At 50.0% G+C, this 22120-nt stretch overlaps 1 protein-coding gene across 1 annotated transcript; it reads left to right on the forward strand.

Moving 5' to 3' along the window:
• The first annotated feature begins 1076 nt into the window (after positions 1-1076).
• On the forward strand, positions 1077-14031 carry LOC135278285 (neurofilament heavy polypeptide-like). The gene is made up of 9 exons (XM_064384841.1): positions 1077-1179; positions 4884-5116; positions 5913-6013; positions 7224-7359; positions 7806-7970; positions 8849-8940; positions 9447-9609; positions 10903-11129; positions 13001-14031. The coding sequence occupies exons 2-9, from the start codon at positions 4952-4954 to the stop codon at positions 13839-13841; spliced, it is 1890 nt and encodes a 629-aa protein (XP_064240911.1). The 5' UTR covers positions 1077-1179; positions 4884-4951; the 3' UTR covers positions 13842-14031.
• Positions 14032-22120: the final 8089 nt, after the last annotated feature.

Here is a 22120-nt window from a genome sequence, read left to right on the forward strand (position 1 = left end):
CTGGGGGTCAGAAAGGTGTGTCTGTTGTTCATGAAGCCCCAGCCCCTGCTTTTGGGCAGCCTTCCTTAGGGATCAGCTGGGACGCTTCCTGCAAAACAAGGCCTTGGCAGGTGAAACCAGCACTGGGTGCAAAAGCTGCATGTTCAGAGGCTTTTGTGGCAGTGCCAGACACAAGGCACCTTTGGACTGGGCTCTGCAGAAGCAGCTGGAACCAACTGGCTGCCTTTGAGCTTCAGTCCACTGCCAACAGCTTCCAGTCAAGGGTCTCCTGCTCATTCCTGGAAGTCCCAGGAAAGCCTTGGGAGTTCTGTCCCTTGCTGACCAGTCCCACACTTCAGCCTTGGTGCATCTCTGGCTCTAGAAAGAGAAAAGTGTTCCTGGAAATAAAGTAAAGGATTTTTCTACCTGTTTTGTACCCCTAAATAGTGCCAAGCTTGCAAAAACATCATGCCAGACACTTTCAAAAGCTTGACTGTAGAAGAGAAAGACACCCTGAGTTTTCTTACCAAAAGATGGTGCTGTGTGTACATTTTGCTGCTGATGCCTCATTATCAATGTCTTGTTTTCATGGTGTGGGAAAAGGTGAATGAGTAGATGGTGCTGTTGGAGCTGTGCAGGCTGGGGCAGCAGCAGCTCTGTGCTGATTCACTAGGCAGCTGCAATCACCCCACGTTGCTCTCAGGGCCAGGTCTCCATGAGCTGGGTGATGCTGCCCAGAGGTGCAGTGCTCTGTGTCCATGGGATAACCCCAGGGTGACTGCAGGTCTGTGCAGCTGCCACTGCTTTGCATGAACACCCAAAGGCAGAACTTGTCCTCTTGTATCTTTTGACTTCTGCCATTCAGCAGCACAAAGCATCTTCTGCCTTTTCTGGCTGTTCATTGCATCCTTAGGCAATAGCTCCCAAGAAGGGAAGATTCCACATGGATTTCCACTTTGCTTTCTTGCTGCTGCAGGTGAACCTGATCAACCAAGGAGCTCTTGATGCTCCCTTCAGATACATCCCTTCGGCCACAAAGGTGGGCTTGGGCTTCAAGTTGGCACCCCAGGAGGGCATCATTGCAGCAGGTGGGAGCCAGACTCTCCAGATCTCCTTCAGTGCCACCGTGTTGGGGAGGTTTGAGGAAGAATTCCGGTTCAGTGTGGCTGGATCTCCTACGCCTGCCATCCTGACCATCAGGTAAGGACCCTGGGAGCTTGGTGGGCACATCTGCAGCTGTCTCTGGGACATGCCCCACCTACCCCCTGTTGGGGTGCAGCAGAGAGAAAAGGTGTTTGCTGAGGTCTTCATCTCTGCTCTGATGCTGGCACTGCTTTAGTGGGAGGATGCCTCCTGCCCTGTGTGGTACCTGGAGCTGGAATGACTCCTCCCTGCAGGGATCTCCCTCTGCCCTGGGCCATGGCAGGCAGTGGGATGGATCAGCTTTGGGCAGCAGCTGCTCTGGGATGTCCCAGCTGAACAGCCAGCAAGGCCCCCAGGGCTTTGGAGATGGGCCAGCCTGGGGCATTCTGCACCAGCAGCAGTGCTTTTAAAAACTTCTGTCAATAATCCATGCCAGATGGGCAGCAGCAGCCTCACCTCCCCTCTCATGGCCATGCTGTGGGGGACAAGCTGTGCTCCCTGCTGCTGTGCCCAGAGGGCTCTGGTGCCTCCTGTGCACAGCCAGGCAAGGGCTGATGTGGGAGTCAGGGAACTGTGCAGCAGGAACTGTGCCAAGGACTTGGGCACCATCCCCTGGGCTGGTGCCATGGCAAGAGATCATCCTGGCCCAGCACAAGGGACAAGGGGTGATGAGAGGGGAGGCAGAGCTCAGTGCTCAGCACCACAGCAGCACGAGGTCCTGTCCCTGCCAGCCTGAGCCATGGGCTGCTAGGATAATGCAGTGGGAGCAGGAGAGCTGATGCTGGCTGCTCTGCAGCTTTGGAGCTAGGCTGCTGCTCTTGGGAGGCACTGGGGCAAGGCAGTGAAGAAATGAAAGCAATCTGCACTGGATGATAGCAGTAAGATGAGGGAGATGGATGAAAAAGAACAAGGAAGTTATTACTTAGCAAGGGAAAAGTGGTGAGTAGGTCTGCCCCTAGTGGAGAAAGAATGATGCTGGCTTTGTTCTTGGAGGAAAAGCTGGTCCTTTCCTCTAGGATTCATCATCTGTGCCCTGTGTAGAAGTGTTGCTGCTCTTTTCAGAGGATGTTTGGGGCTGCCCTGTGTTCATGTGTCAGAACTGTGTCTGTAATGATGGTGTGGGTCAAACTCTGCTGAGAAAGCTCCTCCATGGGAACAGCAGTTCCAGCTAAGAAGTAGCAAAGCAGGAACCTGTGTCTGGAAGGGCTGGTTACAGAAGTTTGTGAGGACACCTTGATGCCCATCCCATTTCAGATGGGGAAAGTGAGGCCCAGAGCCATGTCTGGCTGTGTGTTCAGGGTCCTTCATGGGACCAGCAGCATCCCGGGGGCTTTTCCTGCCTGCCCTGTGCCCAGAGCCCATCAGTGGCTGTTGGCTGCTGGCCACTTGGCTTTAGCTGCCTCCTGTGCCCAGGGGCACTGTGCTGAGCACATGGTGTGTGCTGGTTTGAAAGGCACGGTGCCCTGACACCAGGTTTGTGCCCCCGAGCCACGACAGCTGGAGCTTTGCAATTCCTTGAACCAAGGCATTTCCTGCTCTGTCCTCGCCATGCAGGGGCAGCGTCACTGGACCCAGTTTGCACTTCAACCTCCCTGAGCTCGACTTCGGGGACATCTCCTTTGGTGAGTGCTGCCTGGGCTGGGACACAGCGGGAGGGATCTGTGCCTTCCAAGGGAAAAGCATCCCTCCCTCCTGCTCTGCCCCAGCAGCCTCTTCAGGGTGGGAACTGCAGGGCTGCTGGTGCCGCAGGGAGCATTTGGCCATTGTCAGATCAAACAGAAGCAAGGCTGAGAAAGTCAGGATTTTCTGCTGTCTCTGTCCTGCTTGAAAAGACAGGTGTCTGCCAAGGAAGGTGGGGATCTTCCTGGAATGGAAAGATGAGCCCCTGCCTCCAAATGATGATACCTTTGAAATTACAGGGCTCAAACGATGGGGAAAGGAATAACAGTTCTTTCCTAGACTATATCAGGAGAGCCCAGAGAACAAGAGCAGACATTTACCAGCCGCCAAGTCCCGTTTTTGCCCTTTGGTGCAGTGAGGATCCCAGCAGGAGGAGCTGTGGGCTCTGGCAGGGCAGTGATCCCCTGCCAGCCGGCAGCGGCAGGGAAGGAGGGAAGGAGGGAAATGCTCCTTTTGCAGAGGGACAGAGGGCAGGGGGATGTGGGCAGTGCCTGAGAGCAGCAGGCAGCAGCGGGGAAGGCAGGCAGGGTGGGTGCCAGGCTGAGTTGCAGCCAGGGCAGTGCCGGGGCCAAGCACACAACCTCCCGCAGCAGCACGCGGCCGAGCTCCCATCCCCGAGCGGGAGGAAGGGAAGCTCCGCTCCCTGCCCAGCCTCAGCTCCCACTGCACAGCGCCCACGGCATCACGCCACAGCTGCCAAAAACCCCCAAGGGAAAAGCCCACCCCCAGGGCCAAAACCCCCAAACCCCTATCCCCCTTCCCAGACCAAGGGGAGCATTCACTACCAAGCCTGAACCCAGAACAAGGAAGGTCATGGACTTTTTAAGGAAACTACTTGCCTTTCCTGAGCTGCTTCTTCCCCACCCTGCACCACCATGGAGGCACTTGTCAAGTTGCCTTTTTGAAGAAATGAAACAAGAAAGGCAACCAATGGAACTATGGTTCTGAACCAGGAGATTGATCCTGCTGGATCTGCTTTCATTCCTAAGGTCTCTTCAGCTGAAGGCAGCTGTTGTATCTTTGCTTCTTTGGAACTGTTGACTGTTGTCTGCATGCGGTGAGCTCAATCTCATTGCAGGTTTTGCCATCTGCGTTTGTCCTTGTTGTGCCTCTCTTGCCTCCCTGCTGGAGTCACTGCTGGAGCTGGCAGTGCTCACTGGGATGGGCACAGAGAAGCTCTGGGCTGCACCTGCAGTTGTTTTTTCTCTCCATCTGTGTTCCAGTGCCTCTTGGTGAGCAGGCCTGGGGAGAAGTCTCCTCCCCACAGAGCTGCCAGCCCAGCCAGATGTCCACTGCAGAGCAGCTTGTGGCTGCTCTCCGGGCTCTGCAGGACATCCCCACCATGAGTGGCTGCATCTCTGGCTTTCCAGCATGGAAAGCAAATCCCAGAGCTCCAGTGGGGTAAAGCCTTGCAGGCAGCAACCCCAGTGAGCAGCATGGGTGTGATGTCCCCGTTTGTTGGGTGAGGTGGGACCTGGTTCCTCACTGCCAATCTCCAAGCAAGGCTTGGTGTGCCCCCAGTTGAGTGGGCTCTGAGCTGTCTCATGCTCAGTCTGTTTGGCCCAAACCAAGAGATGCCTTAAAGATCCTGCAGAGAGAAGCTGCATTGAGGTGCTTTGCCTCACGTTCTAGTTCCTGATTCCATCCTCACTGTCTTTTGCTGTAGCTTCTTCTCAATGCTGACTCACTGTTTATCTGTCTTGAAAAGGGTGGGAGTGTTGTCAGGCTTAACAGGGAATTTGACAGCTTGAATTCTCAGAGGAAATGCTTGGTCTGGGTGCACACTTATCACTGGGAGATCACTGGTGCTGGTTTGGGGCAGGTGAGGCAGCTCCTCCCCATCCCCGAGAGAGAAGCTTGCAGTGTTCAGCAGGGCTAGGAGTGGGCATTTTCAAGGCTGCAGTCTGCAATCTGTGTCAAAGGGAACTGAGTGATGATTCATTCCTCATGCAGCTTCTGGGTGAGCTGTAGTTCAGATAATCCAGAGCTGAACTCCAATGCCACTTTCATCGTGCCAGGCCATTCCCAGCAGGAGTCATGCCACAATGGGAGCCTCAATGGATGTTGGTGTCCTTTCCTAGGCTTTCCCTACACCCAGCGCTGCCGGCTCACTAACAGCTCCCCGGTGCCCGTGACGTTCCAGCTCCGCATGTCGTTCGATGGCACGCAGCCGGCCGTGGACAGCGTCGATCAGATCCGCTGCCACAGTGACCCAGCCTGGAGGAAGGGCATTCACTTCTATGTGGAGCCCCGGGAGTTTACAATCACTCCCAGCCAAGGGACCATCCTGCCCCAGGGACACCAGGACATCCAGGTACGGGCAGAGTCCAGCCAGAGACGCTTCAGCACCAGGGCTGCAGCTGCACTGCAGTGTGGGAGGGCTTTAGCTCTGCTGCAGCTTTGAGCATGGTGTGAGTGAGAGATCTGCACTGCTCTGAGGCCTCTGCCAGCTGCCTTACTCGGGGTGTTCCTCAAGGAGCACTGTTTTCTTTCCAAAATCATATGCTGAGGTCACATACCATATGGTCAAGGCCAGAAGTCACTCTTGGCTTCTTGAGAGCCATTTATTTGATTGCAAGTGGGCAGAGCAAAGATGAGGGCAGAAGGTGGCTGTTAGAGGGATGTCATTGTAGAAAGCAATTAGCTTTTCTTCTTGGTCTCATTTCCCTCTCCTGGGGAGCAGAAGGATTTGTGTTCACTGCAGGAATCTCCAGTGGGGACAAAAAACTCTGCAGCCATGAACTGCCCAGCACCTGCTGGGCCACACTTTGCCCTCAGCTTCCTGCTGTAAAGCTGAACTCATTGTGTTCAAGTCAGATTTCTTCTGCATTTATGTCATTGTAGTCAGATGAGAAATTGGCCCCTTAATTTGAATACAGTGGTTCATAGAGCTTTAGTCTAATGTTTTAATGTAGCTGAGCTATGCCCTGATAGCAAGGTGTGTTTAACACATCTGCTATTGCCAGAAGGCTTTTGTTGCTTTGAGACTGTGCTCTACACATGGAGCAGCCGCAGAATCAAGAGAAAATCTTCCCTCAAGGGCTGGAAGATATTACACGTGGATAATGAGCTTTTGTAAGGAAGAATTTCCTGTTCTTCTCTTCCACCAGGTGACCCTGTGTTCCAACTCGGTGATGGAGTTCTACAGGAAAATGCTGGTGGATCTGGAGGGTTTTGGCAAGGGAGTGGCATCACTGGTCATCACAGCCAGGTACCAGGCCTTGCCTGGCCTCCCCCAGCCCCTGCCTTGCCCAGGCTTTGCTGGCTGCAGCTGCCAAGGAGAAGTGCTGGTTCATGAGCTCATGTTGTGCCAGCTGGGCATGAGAAGAGCAGAGCTTGGACAGCAGCCTGTGGTGAAAAGCAGCCCTGCTCCCAGCCCAGCAGGGTCCTGGGCCCTTTTCTGAAGGCACCAGGAATGAGATCATTTCTTGGCCTGGCTTTTGGTGCTTGAGGTGGAACAAATTTCCCCAGGGCCTCCTCTCCTTCTTGCTGCAAGAGGTAGAGTTGTGCTGGGTGCGAGCACCGTGCATTGGTTTGGGACACAGCAAGCAGCCTGCTGAGAGCCAGGCTCTGGTTCTGTTCATGAGGGCACGTGGCAGGGGGGAAGTGGCTGCCAGCAAGAGTGCTGAGGGCAAGGTCTCAGGAGGGGAAAGCAGCCATTGGTGTGGCAGCTCAGCTCTAGATTTTCTCCTTCCCTCTGCTTCCCACTCTGAGCTTGAATGTTCTCAGGGTTGAGAGCAAAAGTGGTTGTTGCTGCAGCAGAATTCCATCCTGCTGTGCTGCTGTGGGTGTCAGTGGGATGCCAGGAGGGATGCAGTTCCCTGGTGCTGTTCCCTCTCCCAGGCAGAGCCATCCAGGCAGTGCCTGGGCTAGCATTTTGTCAAGCAGGTGGGGCTGGGGACAGTCAGTGCCTGGAGCTGTGGAGGGAAGGAGCCAGGGAGCTGTAGGGCCTGGGAGGGGCTGATCAGCCACTCTGGAGGGCAGCTGGTGTCTCGTGCCCTCCAAGGCTGGGGCAAGCAGCTGAGTTCCCAGGCAGGGCAACAGCACCATGGCAGAGAAGGGAGTCATGGGACACTGGAGTTGTGTGTTCCTTGAGCATTAGTGAGCTCTGTTCCTTGTTGGGAAGGCTCCCCTAGAGCTCATGGGTCACTGGGAGTGTTACAGGAGTCCTTGCAAGGCTTCCTGGGGAAAGGAGGGGCTGAGGCAGCTGTGGGACAAAGTGCTCTGCCTGGGGCACTTGGCAGCCTCTGGGTGCTGCCTCTCAGGGTTTGCCCCTCCTTGACAAGACCTGTTGGAGCGGGAAGATGTAGAAGGCAATTTATCACTGCAGGGCTGTTATGCTCTGTTTTACTATCTTTGGGGGTAAATGTTCTCCATTCTCTCAGTATCTCTGATTCCCCTGGGCTCATCTCTTTGTCCAGATGTCTCGTTCCAAAGCTGCAAGTGTCCCCCCACGTGCTGCAATATGATGAGTGCCTCCTGAAGGTGCCATATGAGAAGAAGTTCCTGATTAGGAATCCCAGCCACCTGCCTGGCTGCTACGGGCTCATTGAACAGGTTTGGCCTCCCATCCACCTCCCCCTCTCAAATATTATTGAGGAGCTTATTAGGGGAAAAAAGGATTTGGACATGACCTTGCTGGTTTCTATTCAGTCTTAAAGATCTGCTGAGAACAGGATCCTACCCGAATGTAAACTTGAGGATGCAGTTTAACCTGCTGAGGGAACAGTTGATGTTCTAGTCTTCAGGGTGTTTTCTTGTGGGAGATCTTAGAGGGTTGTGAAAGCTGCTGCATCCACAGACACCAGTGCCTGTGCTAGCAGCCTCCTTGCAGGATGACCTGGGAATGCTAAGCCTACAATTCTTGCATCTTGTTTGTGCCTTTTACCTTTGTCCTGGGCATTTTTAAACACGTGTGTCAGTTGCTGTTGCGGTGGATGTTAGGGAGTGTAAAGTTCCTTCAGAGGTGCCTCTGAAGCTGCATTTCATCGTGTCTCTTGCAGAAATGCAAGGAGGACGCTGCTGTGCTCTACTCCAGCCCCAAGCCCTGTGGGATTGTCCAGCCTCACAGCACTGCAGAGATCCCAGTGCTGGTGGAAGTGCAGGCGCTGGGCACGCATCGCACCAATGTTCTCATCGGCGTGTTCGGGGATGAGAGAAACCCACTGGTGCGTGCAGGGGAGATGTGTGCCTCTGTGCAGCTGCTCCTGGCAGGCTGCAAAGGGCACGGGGATTCTGCTGGGGAAAACAGGCACAGGCTGCTGTGGAGAAGGCCAGGAGGGATGGGTGGCACCAACAGCTCGTGCCTCACGGGTGGTAATCTCAGTGTCTGGCACAGAACGTCGTTGGTCTGAGCTGGAATCCAGGGTCACTTTAGTGCATTACTCTTGAAAATGCTGTTAACTTTGGAAACATCTGTTTGGAAATGGCATCCCTCTGAGCACAAAAGGGGATGTCAGAAGACTTCTGGGAACCTTGAGCTTTCTGTCAACGAAAGGAAAGCTGGCATTTGAAGAGTGGTTGCAGGGATTGAAACTTACATTAAAACATAAGGAAATGACAATGCCAAATTCCCTGAATGGCACCAAACATCTGAACCTGGGCCATTGTGGCACTGCATGTAAATCAGTGAAGAGGAAGGACAGGCAAGGCAGGCTGTGCCAGGGAGCCTGAGGTTTGACAGAACAGTTGCTTTCAACTCTCAGACTGCTTACCTTAAAGAGGAGGGCTTCTCCCCACCAGAGGAACCAGTTGTTTAACTGTCAGCCTGGTCTGAACTAGAGATTTCTTGCAAAGCTTTTACCTTTGGGGCAATCCTTTGTAGTTTGAAAGATTCTCTTACCTTGATCCTTTTAAATTTGGAGGTGAACATGTAACTATCTTTTTATTTTTTCTCCAAAAGCCCAGCATTTCAGCTGGAGAGTGGTAGCTGTCCGTAAAGAAATAACTAGAGCAGGGTTGAGCTGTTTAAGGATTTTTAGGTTTCCCTGTTGTGGTTTGCTTTGGGCTTTTTTTAAAAATGTTTCTTGCCTGCTTCCTGGGACAGAGAAAACAGTTATGGAGCTCTGGATGGCTGGCAGAAACCTCCCCAAGCCCAAGGCTGATGGAGTCTGGCAGGATCCCAGCACTACAGCCCATGTATGTATGTCTGGATGCATGGGGAATGCCACCTGAGTCCCCTGGGAGTGTTGGAAAATGTCAGCCAAGCCCCCAGCAGTGTCAGGGAAACATTCCTGATAAATACCTGGTGGAGCTGCAGAGTTTCTGCTGTTGGGCCCTGGGGGGGCTGTGCTGGCTGTCACTGCCTGGGTCTGCCCCTGGATGTCTCAAATCTGCCCTTTTTGCTTGCCTTCTCTGTCTTTTCCTCTCCCACTGTGCTTTCTGCATGCCCACAGGGTGTTCATCCCTGTCCTCTGCAGTTCCTCAGTGCAAGCAGTTGCAGCTGCTGCAGCAGCTCAGTGTCATCCCTGGGCTGCCTTTAGAGCAGACCTGCTCCAGCCTGGATTGGGAAGGGCTGGATCAAAGCATTTCTCAGTTCAAGGTGCCAGCAGCCAGCCAGGGGCTGCATCCTGAGCAGGAGCTGCTGGTGCAGGTGTCCCTCCCTCCCACTGCAGGTCCCTGTTCACAGTTATCTTCTTTTCCAGAGATGAGCTTCACCCACCTCAATTCACTCCCCATCCACCAAAGGAGATGAGAACATGTTTGCATTGCCCAGCGTCTCGATGGAGGCACTTCAAGGCTGGAAAGCAGGAGGCAGCCACAGCCCTGACTGAAGAGCAGGATTTGACCCAGTGTTCAGGACCAGAGGTAGATTTTCTTGTACACCTACTGCTTGTGCTGCCTCCCCAGCCTGCCACCAGCAAGTCATGCTCCTGCTGAGCTCCCTTTTTGCTGCCCTGCTGTCCTGTGCCCTGACAGTGGCTGGGCAGCAGGGCCAGTGGCTGGACATGGGGGAGCGGGAGGGAGAAATAGGAGAGTTTTCCTTGGAGAAGCTCACTCAGATCCTACAGGCCTGTGTTGAGTGTGGCATTTTTTGCCTTGTTGCCTTCCCAATGCAAGATGAGGCTTTCATCTGCATCATGATGGGAAGAGCTGCAGCTTCCTTGGCAGAGCAAGCTGGGATGAGTCCTGATCTCCATGTGCCCTCTTCCCAGCCCAGCCAGACTCCCTGTTTGCAGCTCTCTGCTGTCACCCGAGAGCTGCTCTTGCACTGCTGGCCCTGAAGCTGTCTTACAAACTGGGACTTGGCAAAGTGGCTGTCTCTTCCTGCAGGCATAGAGAATGGCTTGTTTTTCAGGTGCCACCACAAGCTCCTGCAAGCCCTCACCTCCCAGCAGGCCTGGAGGGATTCAGGTGTTGCGTGGACGCACCGCACCCTGCCCTGGAAGCGGAGAAGGGAAGAGGGAATCTGTCTCCCTTGCACACTGTCAGTGTGGCAAGCAGGGCTGGAGCTGCCAGTGCCACTGGTGGCCCTGAGCATTGGCCACAGAGGGGCCTCCCATCCCTGCAGGCCCAGCACAAAGTGCTGCTGGAGCAGCTGGGTGTTGGAGAGGCCGTGCAGGACACGTTGTGGGGCTGCCCAAGGACGCTGTGCAGCACCTATGGAGGGCACTGCTCCCCCTGCAACTCCTCAGGTGGTCCAGAGGAAGGTTTTGCAGGAGCTTTTGCTGTAGCACCTTGAGGGAGCAGCATTTAAATCAGAGAGAGAGGGGCAGAGCCTCAGGAGTCAGATGAGCTGGGCTGGGAGTCCTTTGCTCAGCTCCAAGAGCTCTTACTCTGAGTCTCCTCCTTTTCTAAAAGCAGTAAGTTTTGAAACTTTTTCAAGGCAAGTTGTGCATCAGAGAGAATTTCTAGTGCCAGGAGACATCCCAGTTCACTTTCATGTCATGTACTCATGAATGCATTGACCCGTGAGGATGGGAGGAGATTTTCCCCATGGTCCCTGCACTGGTCAGTGGCATGGATGCAGGATGAGATCAGGGTGATTCTGGCAGTGTTTGGGGAATAGGCCCCTCTGGCTGCAGCTGCACTTTGCTCCAAGCTGCTCTTCTGCATCCATTTCCATGCTCAACACCTCCATCTCTCCTGTCTTCCATGCAGGCTTCCAGTATCCTGCCAGTGTCAGGTGTGTTGCAGCCAGGAGAGAGCCAGCAGGTCTCCTTGCCCTTCTCTGGCCACCTCAACAGCATCTCCAGTGCCACGGCGCTGTGCCACGTGGAGGGAGGCCCCAGCTGCGAGGTGCTGGTGCCCGGGGAGGCCTCACGTGCCAGCTGCTCCCCGAGCCCCCAGGAGATCAACTGTGGCTCTGGGGCACCTCTCAGGGAGAGGTGAGTAAGCCTGCCATGGGTTCCTGCTCTCCATGGCTTACTGTCCCTGCAGGGCTTCCCTGCTCCAAGGACTCTGAGCTCAGAGGTGCTGCATAGCAAAGGCCAGAAGCAGCACAGGGATGGCCACTCTTGGCTCCCTGGCTCCCAAGAGAGGAAGCACCTTCTTCTGTTGGGACAGAGCATCTTCTTCTCTAGTTTAGTGGTGAGCCCTCCTGGCTCAGATGCTGCCTGCAGGGAGCTGGGCTCTGGCCCTGCCTTGGCACTGCCTCTAGAGGTGTCTTTAGCTCCATGGTGTTGAGTTGCATCTTCTTCAGCATCTCCCTTCTTCACCAAAACAGTGGGATTGTGGTGTGGGCAGGCGTGGGGCACAGACCAAACCTTGGTTTGGGTGCTGGTGCTGCCACAGATGAAGTCCTTGCAGTGCTGATCTGCCAGGGTTCTCCTGATGGTGGGGCAGCAGCCATAAAAGCTCCTGTCCTTGGGGCTCCCCTTCAGCTGCAGCAGTGGGCAAGCACAGGAGAAGCTCTGCTCCAGCAGGGCAGCCCAGCTCAGGACACACAGGCAAAGTGTGAGCTGGGAGTGGAGGCTGCTTAAAGCAAGCCTGTGCATCAGGACTTCCTTCAGGCCAGGCTGAAGTTGGTTTCATGGGGAGGAGAGGGACGAGGCTGCTTCAGATGGTTTCCATGGCAGACAGCAGCAGCTGGCTTGGTCACAGCTGGCTTCCAGCAGGAAATCTGGCTGACAAGAGCCTGTCTTGCAGGAGAGCAGTTCCTGCAGCCTTTCCTTTCTGACTGATGGGATTATTCTCATTTAGGATCAGGCTATCAGTTGTTAAAACCGAGGCTCACGGACAGAGACTCTCTAACTCATTGAAGTTAGAAAGTGGTATGTTTATTAACCCCGGTGGGCGGCACCAGAGTCGTCCCTACAAGGCGTGACCGCGCTGTACAAGGTTCTTTGCCCTCTCTTTATTTCCCAGGATCTTACACACAATACATGTGCACAACCCCAGCACCTTCCCTCCCGGCTCTGTATTAAAATGAGGTCATTAGTCCTTCACACCTGCACAATTCTTCTCTGGAATTGGGTCGGTGGTCTCGAATTGGGCCAGTGGTCTTAAGGAATGAAGTCAGCAATGTCTTCATCAGGTCTCTGTGACCCTCTGGCACCATCCAAGGTCCCCTGCTTAGTGACTGATTGACATCAAGCCCAGGTGCTAACCATTGTTCTACTGGTTTCAAGGTGTTCTTCTAACAGTTCACTTACTCCGCTTCCTTCTATCAAGAAGCTCATCATGGTAAACAATATAACAATCAGCTCTGGCTGAAGCATCTCATCATCATTAACCTATGGTCTGCCTGTCTAACTGACATCCTGATCAATGTGAATTGCTTCTAAGCCTCAGCTGAAATCTGAACTCATTGAAATCCTGCTTCAGCTGTGCCCAGGGAGAAGGGGGCTGAATGAGCTGAGTAAGAATTGCAGGAGAGATCAGCAGACGTTGGCACTCTGTGCTCTGCTTGAAACTGGGAAGTCAAGAGACAAAGGGCGTTTTCAGGCACAGCGCAGAGAGCTGGTGGATCAGCCTTTGTCAGTGGGCTGGAGGTGTCTGGCTGTGCCTGGAGAGGGAGCTTGCACAGTCAAGCCCTTCTGATGGCAAGGCTCAGGCTTGGCTGGTCCTGGAGGTGCCCTTCCACCACTGCCCTCCCTTGGGATGTTCCCAACCTCTGTGGGTTGAGGAGAATTCATGGAAATGGTCTGGCGCTTCTGCCTGGCCTCAGGGTCAAGGAATGAAGTGCAGGGCCAGCCAGGACGAGTGAGCCCAAGGTTCTGGTGGTGACTCTCAGCCATGTTTTCTGTTTTGTCTGCAGAAGGGAGCTGAAGCGGCCGGCTCCAAAGCTTGAGGAGGAGACAAAAGCCTTGGTGGAGGAAGAGAGGCAGAAGGAGAAAGAGAAGCAGAAGAAAGAAAAGAAGGGTGTCTCTGTGGGGAAGGAACCTCCAAAAGCAGAGAAGGGGAAAACCAAACCCCCAGAGAAGAAGGAAAGCAAGGCCCCAGAGAAGAAGGACACCAAAATCTCAGAGCGGATGGAAACCAAAGCCCCAGACAAGATAGAAACCAAACTCCCAGAAAAGAAAAACAAACATCCAGAAAAGAAGGAAACCAAATTCCCAGAGAGGAAGGAAAGCAAGGCCCCAGAGAAGAAGGACACCAAAGCATTATTAGAGAAGAAGGAAATTAAATTCCCAGAGAAGAAGGAAACCAAAGCTCCAGAGAAGATTGAAAACAAACTCCCAGAAAAGAAATACAAACCTCCAGAAAAGAGCGAATCCAAATTCCCGGAGAAGAAGGAAACCAAAGCTCCAGAGAAGATTGAAAACAAACTCCCAGAAAAGAAATACAAACCTCTAGAAAAGAGGGAAATCAAAATTCCAGAGAGGAAGGAAAGCAAAGCACCAGAGAGGAAGGAATTGAAAATCCTAAAGAAGGAAACCAAATCTCCAGAGAAGAGAAGCAAACCTCCAGAAAAGAAGGAAACCAAATGCCCAGAGAGGAAGGAAGTCAAAATCCCAGAGAAGGAAACCAAGGCACCAAAAAAGAAGGAACCCAAAGCCCCAAAGAAGGGGGAAGCCAAAGTGCCAGAGAAGAGAGAGACCAAAGCCCCAAAGAAGAAGGAACCCAAAGCCCCAAAGAAGGGGGAAGCCAAAGCCTGAAAGAAGGGAGGAACCAAAATCCCAGAGAACCCAGCTGAGCTGGAGAAGAACTCTTGATTTTATTCACACAACTTATTTTATACAGTTTGACAAACCTAATGTGCCACTTTAGTTAGTTAATAGATTTCTTATTATTAGTTATGCCAGTTATTCTGTTGGATAATAAAATATATTTTACTTGTGCATCAAATCTCTCTGTTGTATTGTTTGTATTGTTACCTATTCTCTTCACTGATTCTCATGGGACAAATCCCTTGTTCTTGCAGGTGCATTTGTTTTTCACCCTCAGATCAGATTGTTCACCAAGTCTCATTCTCAAAATAACTTCACATGGGAACTTGTGACTGCTTAGCTGCACTTAGAAGAGATGACAGGCCAGCTGTTAATATAGCAGAACAAGGCCTGGTTTCATAAGGCCTTTCTTTTATCATTATTCTACCTGTCTCTGACATCTCCCCCTTTTTGTTCATTTAAAAAAGGCTCCTATGTTCTGATGTTGAAACAGCTCACTCTTGGGAGGGTATGATCTCATGAAGGGTATCACTGGTTATCTGTTAGATACGGGGTAAGATACATAAAAGACCAATTACAATCAACAAAACTTACCCAATTCTGTCAAGTCATTGACACAGGGTTTTGCAGCATGAGCAAACAAAAGAATAATGTCCAATGTCTCTTAGGGAAATGGAAAGAAATGACCATTGTTTCCAATTAGCTGAGAAGTAGGAGAAGGTCCATTAGCTGGAAATGTTGATCTTGGACATCACTGAATGTCCTCCTGGAGCTGGAACAGGGAAGGACTGAAGAAGGTTGGGAGGAGCACTGTCCCATGATGATGCCATGAGGCTTTTGTTGGCCAATTGCCTCTGTCAGTTTCCAGGCACAGCTGTGTCTTGGCAGTCCTACTCCTGTTCCTGTTCTGGCCACAAAGGCTGCAAGGGGATGAGGTTATTTCTCTTTCCACTGGGCCTCATTTCTTCAGAGCTGATCAGTATCTGATGGAATGAACAGGTGACTGCTTTGAGCTGTTGGTGATAAAACACAGGCATCTCTTCTCCTGAAGTTAATGAATCAGTTAGGCTTCCCTGTGGGACACTCCATTGGGATTTAGATAGGATGATCTTTTTTCCAAGTTTCTAATGTAAATATTGCATGATTCAAAATGATTAGTCGTCCAAATTTCTCATGTACATATTGCATTATTTGAATGTTCTTAAGGCATTAATTTTTCTTTCTTTTTTTTTTTTTTAATAAGAATGAGATGCATGTCTTTTGTTATGAGTATAAAGAAACATCGTAGCAAAATAATACATGTAGTGGACAAGAAAGAGCAATTAGGAATAATTTGGATACAACGATCAGGAATATTTCTAATAGCAGAGAAAACTAACAACATAGGTGGAATGAAATAAATAGAAATCTCTGAAATAATGTACCATCATCCCAGAGTCTGCAAACAGCTGACAAATCTCGATTCAGTGGGGACTTGGATAATTATTTCCAGATAATAATTCCCAAGCTCCCTTTAAAAATAGTTCAACTGTCATGTACAGACAGTCAAATTGCAAAGTCAAAGCAACTCAAATCTAGTTTTGATGCAGAAAACATCTGGGTCTGTTGGCAATTTCCTGTCCAGGCAGAGCTAAGGCCTGGCCACCACCCAAGCCCTAAGTGGGAGAGAATTCCATAAATGTAATTTTAAACAAGGCTCCTAAGAATAGCACTTAGGAGTAAAGGTCTAGGGGTGAAAGACTGATGGACCATCCAATAGCTGTCTCCTCCAGAATTTCCTCAGCATGGAGATGCTTTAAACACAGCCAACTGTTGGAGTGGTTCTGTAATAACAATTGGGACTGCATCTGATTGCTTAGAGTAGATGTCACAATACCATCAGTTTAGAGAAGACTTCTGACAAAGCTGAGATATCATTTCCTGGAACTATGAAAAATACTTGAAAATCATGAGGCAGCACTGGGTCAAACCATGGAGCCCCAGTGCAGAGCCCAGCCAGAGGGGTAGTCTGGTCTAAGAGATACATGAGCAGCTAGAGAACAAAAGAAGGATCCTGAAATGACACGTGTCTTGTAGATAATTACACCAAAAGATGGTAAAACATATGAAAAGCTGGCTATAAAAACAGGAATACAAACATGAATGTATTTATGACACAAAAAATGCAACAAAGGAAACACTGAACAGCTCACTCATAAAATTTATGATACCTCAGATTAAATAACACTCAAACCTGATATAAATTCCTTTCGACATCAATAGAGCTTAACAAGATGAACTCAATAAAACCCAGCCCTAAAAGGATTTCAAATTAATAAACATAATTTCATTATCACCTTAGTAGAACAAAAAGCACACTCAAGAGAACTCAAATTTAATTACTATTAATTCCAAACATAACTGGATCCATAAAAAGCTGGAAAAGAACATTGTTCAAACTAAGTAAAACTGAAACTTGACAGAAATAAAATCTACCAAAATTTACTTAATAAAACTTAGCCTTATTCAATTTAACAGAATGAAACTGAGCATTAAAATTTTGGGCCTTAATTTAACAGAATTCAAATGAACATCCTTAAAAGTTATAGATATGACATGATGTAACTCAGTCTAAGGTTATTAAGAGACAACTTAAAGGTGAATAAGGCATAAGTGAAATAACAGCATGATGGTCTGCTGGAAGCATTAAAGTTGTAACAAGCATATTAGAATTATAAGTAAATCAGTTATGAGAAAAACCCATGGTAACTGCAAATTCCATGGAAACAGAAATTCAATAAGACTTTTTAAAGTCCAGGGTTAATGGAAAATAAATATAATAATGTGCAATTTAGCATATTTCTGAACAACCCAACAGCTTTTAGTGACAGTATCTGGCATCATTTTATATGGCAAATGTGTTAGCGTTCTTGTTAAAGAGATCAGACCATGTTAAAATTTGATAGGTAATAAGGTGCTGCATTTACCGCTTTTCAATCTCTCCAGTAACTGTAAAACTACATAAAACAATCAGAATTTAGTCAGAAACTAAAATAAACTTTTAAAAACCCTAGAGCACCACGTTTTCAAGGCACACAAACACAGCTCTGGGCCGGAGCGGGGCCTGTGCCACCCACAGGGGAGAGGGAAGGCGCTGCCCACAGGGAAACTATGAGGAGAACAGAGGACATCTAAACTGCAATAACATAACTGTACACCAATAAAGCTTCTCTCAATATTCACACAATATTCATCCCTTAATTGCCAGAGCCAATCATCCCATTTTCCATCTCCCAGCAGGGCCCTGCGGCCATGTCCTGGTTTAGGGCAAGTTTGGGAGATAACCCCCAAAGGGGCTTCTCTACAAAAGCAGATTCAATTGCCCCTCCCCCCCTCCAACCGGTTCGGGAGAAAATATCTCCTTGGAGAAAAGTGGAAAGAAACCTGTTTATTAAACAATAGAAACCAAACAATATTAACAATAAAACTTCTCACTGCTCCAAAGAAAGCAAACTCAGAACAGTCCCCTCCCCTGGTTGCAGCTCGGCTCACTCAGTCTCTGATCAGTCTCTGGTGCTGGAAACGCCGCGGCCCAGGCCCAGCCAGGGGGGCCACAGGTGGAGCTGCCGGTGCTCTTCTGGGTGTTCAGTGCAGAGCAGGCTTGAACAGGTCCAAGAAAAAAGGTAAAAAAAATCACAATGCAGAGAACTTCTTTGCCTCAGCTAGCTAAAACTAACTAAAAGCAAGAAAAAGGGAAAAAAGGAGCTCTGTCCGGCTGTCTGTCCATCCGCAGACAACACAGTCCAGGAGCAGGAATGTGGAGGAGTGAGAGCAGTCTGAAAACAAACTGCGCGCTTCTTCCCTCCCCTCCTCACTGTCTGGAAGAGAGTCTTAAAGGTGTAAAACTTATTATTCAGTATAAACAGAACAAGACGATTGGGGATAAAAGCATCATATAGTCAACCCAGGACATTCCACCCCTTATCCCCATATCGTCACCTTACTACTAAAACTAATATATATATTCTAACTCTACAAACACATACATTATACATCTAATATACAGCTATACACAGACAATGGTGGCAACATTCAGCAAACAGTGATATTTATACATGGTTCTCACCCAACAATCAGATCTCCCTGAGGTACACATTGTGTTCTTCCATCTTTTTGCATTATCCACCATGTGCAGCCTGGTCCCTGAGCAAAAACAACCCCGCGAATGGGTTTGTCTGTACTCAAGGCAGGATTGATCCAGACTGTCTTCCCTGACAAACCCCTGACATGTACCACTGGGACTTTGTCTCCATCTACTCTGTGCAAAGGCTCGGATTGGGCAGGGCCCACTCGGCTAGTAGAGCCTCGGGTATTAACTAACCAGGTGGCCTTTGCCAGATGCTGCTCCCAATTTTTGAAAGATCCCCCACCTAAGGCTTTTAAGGTGCTTTTTAGCAGCCCATTGTACCTTTCTACTTTTCCCGCAGCTGGTGCATGGTAGGGGATATGGTACACCCACTCAATGCCATGTTCTCTGGCCCAGGTGCTGATAAGGCTGTTCTTGAAATGAGTCCCGTTGTCTGACTCAATCCTCTCAGGGGTACCATGTCTCCACAGGACTTGCTTTTCAAGGCCCAGGATGGTGTTACGGGCAGTAGCATGAGGCACAGGATAGGTCTCCAACCATCCCGCGGTGGCCTCTACCATTGTGAGCACGTAGCGCTTGCCTTGGCGTGTCTGGGGCAGTGTGATGTAGTCAATCTGCCAGGCCTCCCCATACTTGTACTTGGACCACCGCCCACCATACCATAGGGGTTTCACCCTCTTGGCCTGTTTGATGGCAGCACACGTCTCACAGTCGTGGATAACCTGAGAAATACTGTCCGTGGCTAAATCCACCCCTCGGTCTCGTGCCCACTTATAGGTGGCATCTCTACCCTGATGACCTGAGGCATCATGGGCCCATCGAGCTAGGAATAACTCTCCCTTGTGCTCCCAATCTAGCTCTATCTTGGACACCCCTATCTTTGCAGCCTGGTCTACCTGCTCATTGTTTTGGTGCTCCTCATTGGCTCTACTCTTGGGCACATGGGCATCTACATGGCGGACCTTCACAGGTAGCCTCCCTACCCTGGTAGCGATGTCTTTCCACTCTTCAGCAGCCCAAACTGGTTTTCCTCTACGCTGCCAATTAGCCTCTTTCCACCTCTCCAGCCATCCCCACAGAGCACTGGCTACTATCTATGAATTAGTGTAGAGGTAGAGCTTTGGCCACCTTTCTCTTTCAGCAATGTCTAAGGCCAGTTGAACAGCTTTGAGTTCAGCAAGTTGGTCTGATCTACTTTTTCTTTCAGTTGTCTCTGCAACTTGTTGTGTGGGGCTCCATACGGCTGCTTTCTACTTCTGATTCATTCTTACCATGAGACAGGAACTATCAGTAAAAAGAGCATATTGTGTTTCTTCCACTGGCAATTGGTTATATGGTGGAGCTTTTTCAGCACGTGTCACTTCTTGTTCTTCTTCATCAGTGAGACTGAAGTTTTTACCTTCTGGCTAGTTTGTAATTATTTCCAGAATCCCAGGGTTGTTCAGCTTTCCAATACGGGCACGCTGTGTTATGAGAGCAATCCACTTGCTCCATGTTGCACTGGTGGTATGGTGGGTAGAGGGAACCTTTGCTTTGAACATCCACCCCAGTACTGGTAGTCGGGGTGCCAGGAGGAGTTGTGCTTCAGTGCTTATTACTTTTGAGGCAGCTTGGACTCCTTCATAGGCTGCTAAAAATTCTTTTTTTGTTGGAGTATTGTTGGCTTCAGATCCTCTGTAGCTTCGACTCCAAAATCTTAGTGGTTGGCCTCGAGTCTCCCTAGGCACCTTCTGCCACAGGTTCCAGGACAAACCATGGTTCCTGGCTGCAGAGTAGAGCATATTTTTCACATCTGGTTTTGTCTTGACTGGGCTAAGGGCTACTGCATGAGCGATCTCCTGCTTAATCTGGACGAAGGCTTGCTGCTGTTCAGGGCCCCAGTGGAAAGTGTTCTTCTTACGGGTGACTAGATAGAGAGGGCTCACGATCTGACTGTACTCAGGAATGTGCATTCTCCAAAAACCTATGGCACCCAGGAAAGCTTGTGTTTCCTTCTTGTTGGATGGTGGAGACATTGCTGTTATCTTGTTGATGACATCAGTGGGAATCTGACGCCGTCCGTCTTGCCACTTCACTCCCAGAAACTGGATTTCTTGAGCAGGTCCCTTGACTTTGATGGCAAAGCCAGCTTTTAAGAGAATCTGGATGATTTTTTGTCCTTTCTCAAACACTTCTGCTGCTGTCTTCCCCCATACAATGATGTCATCAATATATTGCAGATGTTCTGGAGCTTCACCCTTTTCTAGTGTACTCTGGATCAGTCCATGGCAGATGGTAGGACGGTGCTTCCACCCCTGGGGCAGCCGGTTCCAAGTGTACTGCACACCTCTCTAGGTGAAGGCAAACTGAGGCCTGCATTCTGCTGCCAGCAGAATGGAGAAAAATGCATTGGCAATATCAATAGTGGCATACCACTTCGCTGCCTTGGACTCAAGCTCATACTGGAGCTCTAATATGTCTGGCACAGCAGCGCTCAGTGGTGGAGTCACTTCATTCAATGCACGGTAGTCAACCGTCAGTCTCCATTCTCCTTCAGATTTACGCACAGGCCAGATGGGGCTGTTGAAGGGTGAGTGGGTTTTGCTGACTACCCCTTGGCTCTCCAGCTTTCAGATCATCTTGTGGATGAGAATCACAGCATCTTGAGTGGTTTTATACTGTCGACGATGCACTGTGGAAGTGGCAATCGGTATCTGTTGCTCTTTTCTCTTCAGAGGCTCTATTGTAGATGGATTCTCAGATAGTCTAGGCAAGGTATTCAATTGCTGGACGCCCTCTGTCACTACAGCTACTATCTTAAATGCCTACTTTAGTCTTTTTGGGTCTTTGAAATACCTACTTTGGAGATAATTTATGCCCAAAATACATGGGGCTTCTGGGCCAGTCACAATAGGATGTTTCTTCTACTCATTTCTAGTCAAGCTCACATCAGCTTCTACTAAAGTGAAGTCTTGTGATCTCCCTGTTACACCAGCGATAGAAACGGATTCTGTCCTTACATGTCTTGATGGAATTAAGGTACACTGTGCACTAGTGTGGACTAAAGCTTTATACTCTTGTGGTTCTGATGTGCCAGGCTAACGAATCTACACTGTCCAGAAAACACGATTTTCCTTAGCCTCTACCTGGTTAGAGGCAGGGCTCTTCTAAGCTTGGTTATCTTTCTTTTCTTGGGCATATATCTTAGAGGTTCCTTCAAGGGGATCGGACATGTCATCATCATTATTATACCTGGCAGTTCGGCTACGGGCAACTGGAGTTGCTTTTCTTGTGGTGGAACTTCTTCTCTGAGCTCTGTCTTCTTTCAATTCATGCACCTTTTGGGCCAGAGCAGCGGTGGATTTTCCATCCCACAGACTCAAGTTTTTTTTATAATCGCGCAGGAAAAACCACAGCTCAGCTGGTGGGGTGTACTTTCTCTCTCTATCTGGGGAACGTCTGCGTTGGGTACCAGAACTTTTGATCTGTACTGCTGAGATTTGGAGAAGGTCTTCTTTAATCTCCTCTCTGAGCTTCTTATGATTCTCCTCTATCTTATCCTCTAATCTCTGCAGACGTGTTTCCACTGCTGCGATTCTGGCATGTGTTGGGCCATGTACAGCATCTGCATAAGCTCGGAGCTTCTTTGCCATGTCAAGCACGGTCTCATCCCTGTCATCCCGCTTCATGATAGCTAGAGCAGAAGCATATTCATGTGGCCCAAGTCCTACCAGTTTTCGCCACATCACAGATGTGCATGGTACCAAGTCTGGATTCCTAGTTGTTACGTCATCTGAGAAGATAATCTCAGCCACTGCCATTTCTCTCAGGCATTGAATCCCTTGTTCTGTGGTCTTCCACTGTGTTTGCTGCATGTAGAGATCATCGGCACACAGGTATCTTTGTGCTACACTGTCCAAGACCCGTGCCCAGAGGCTGTGAGGGTTAGCCCCCCTCATCATGCCTTGGTCGATGACAGGATCATGTGACAGGGATCCCAAATGCCTCGCTTCTGTGCCGTCCAGAATTGTAGCCTCGCTTGCAGCATCCCAAAAACGGACTAACCAGCTAATTATGGATTCATCAGATCATCGGGTGTAATCCTTCCTTAGGCCACGCAGGTCCTTCAGGGAGAAGGACTCAATATTGGCCTCTGATCTTG

This window comes from Passer domesticus, chromosome 11 (genome assembly GCF_036417665.1).
Source record: "Passer domesticus isolate bPasDom1 chromosome 11, bPasDom1.hap1, whole genome shotgun sequence".
NCBI lineage: Eukaryota > Metazoa > Chordata > Aves > Passeriformes > Passeridae > Passer > Passer domesticus.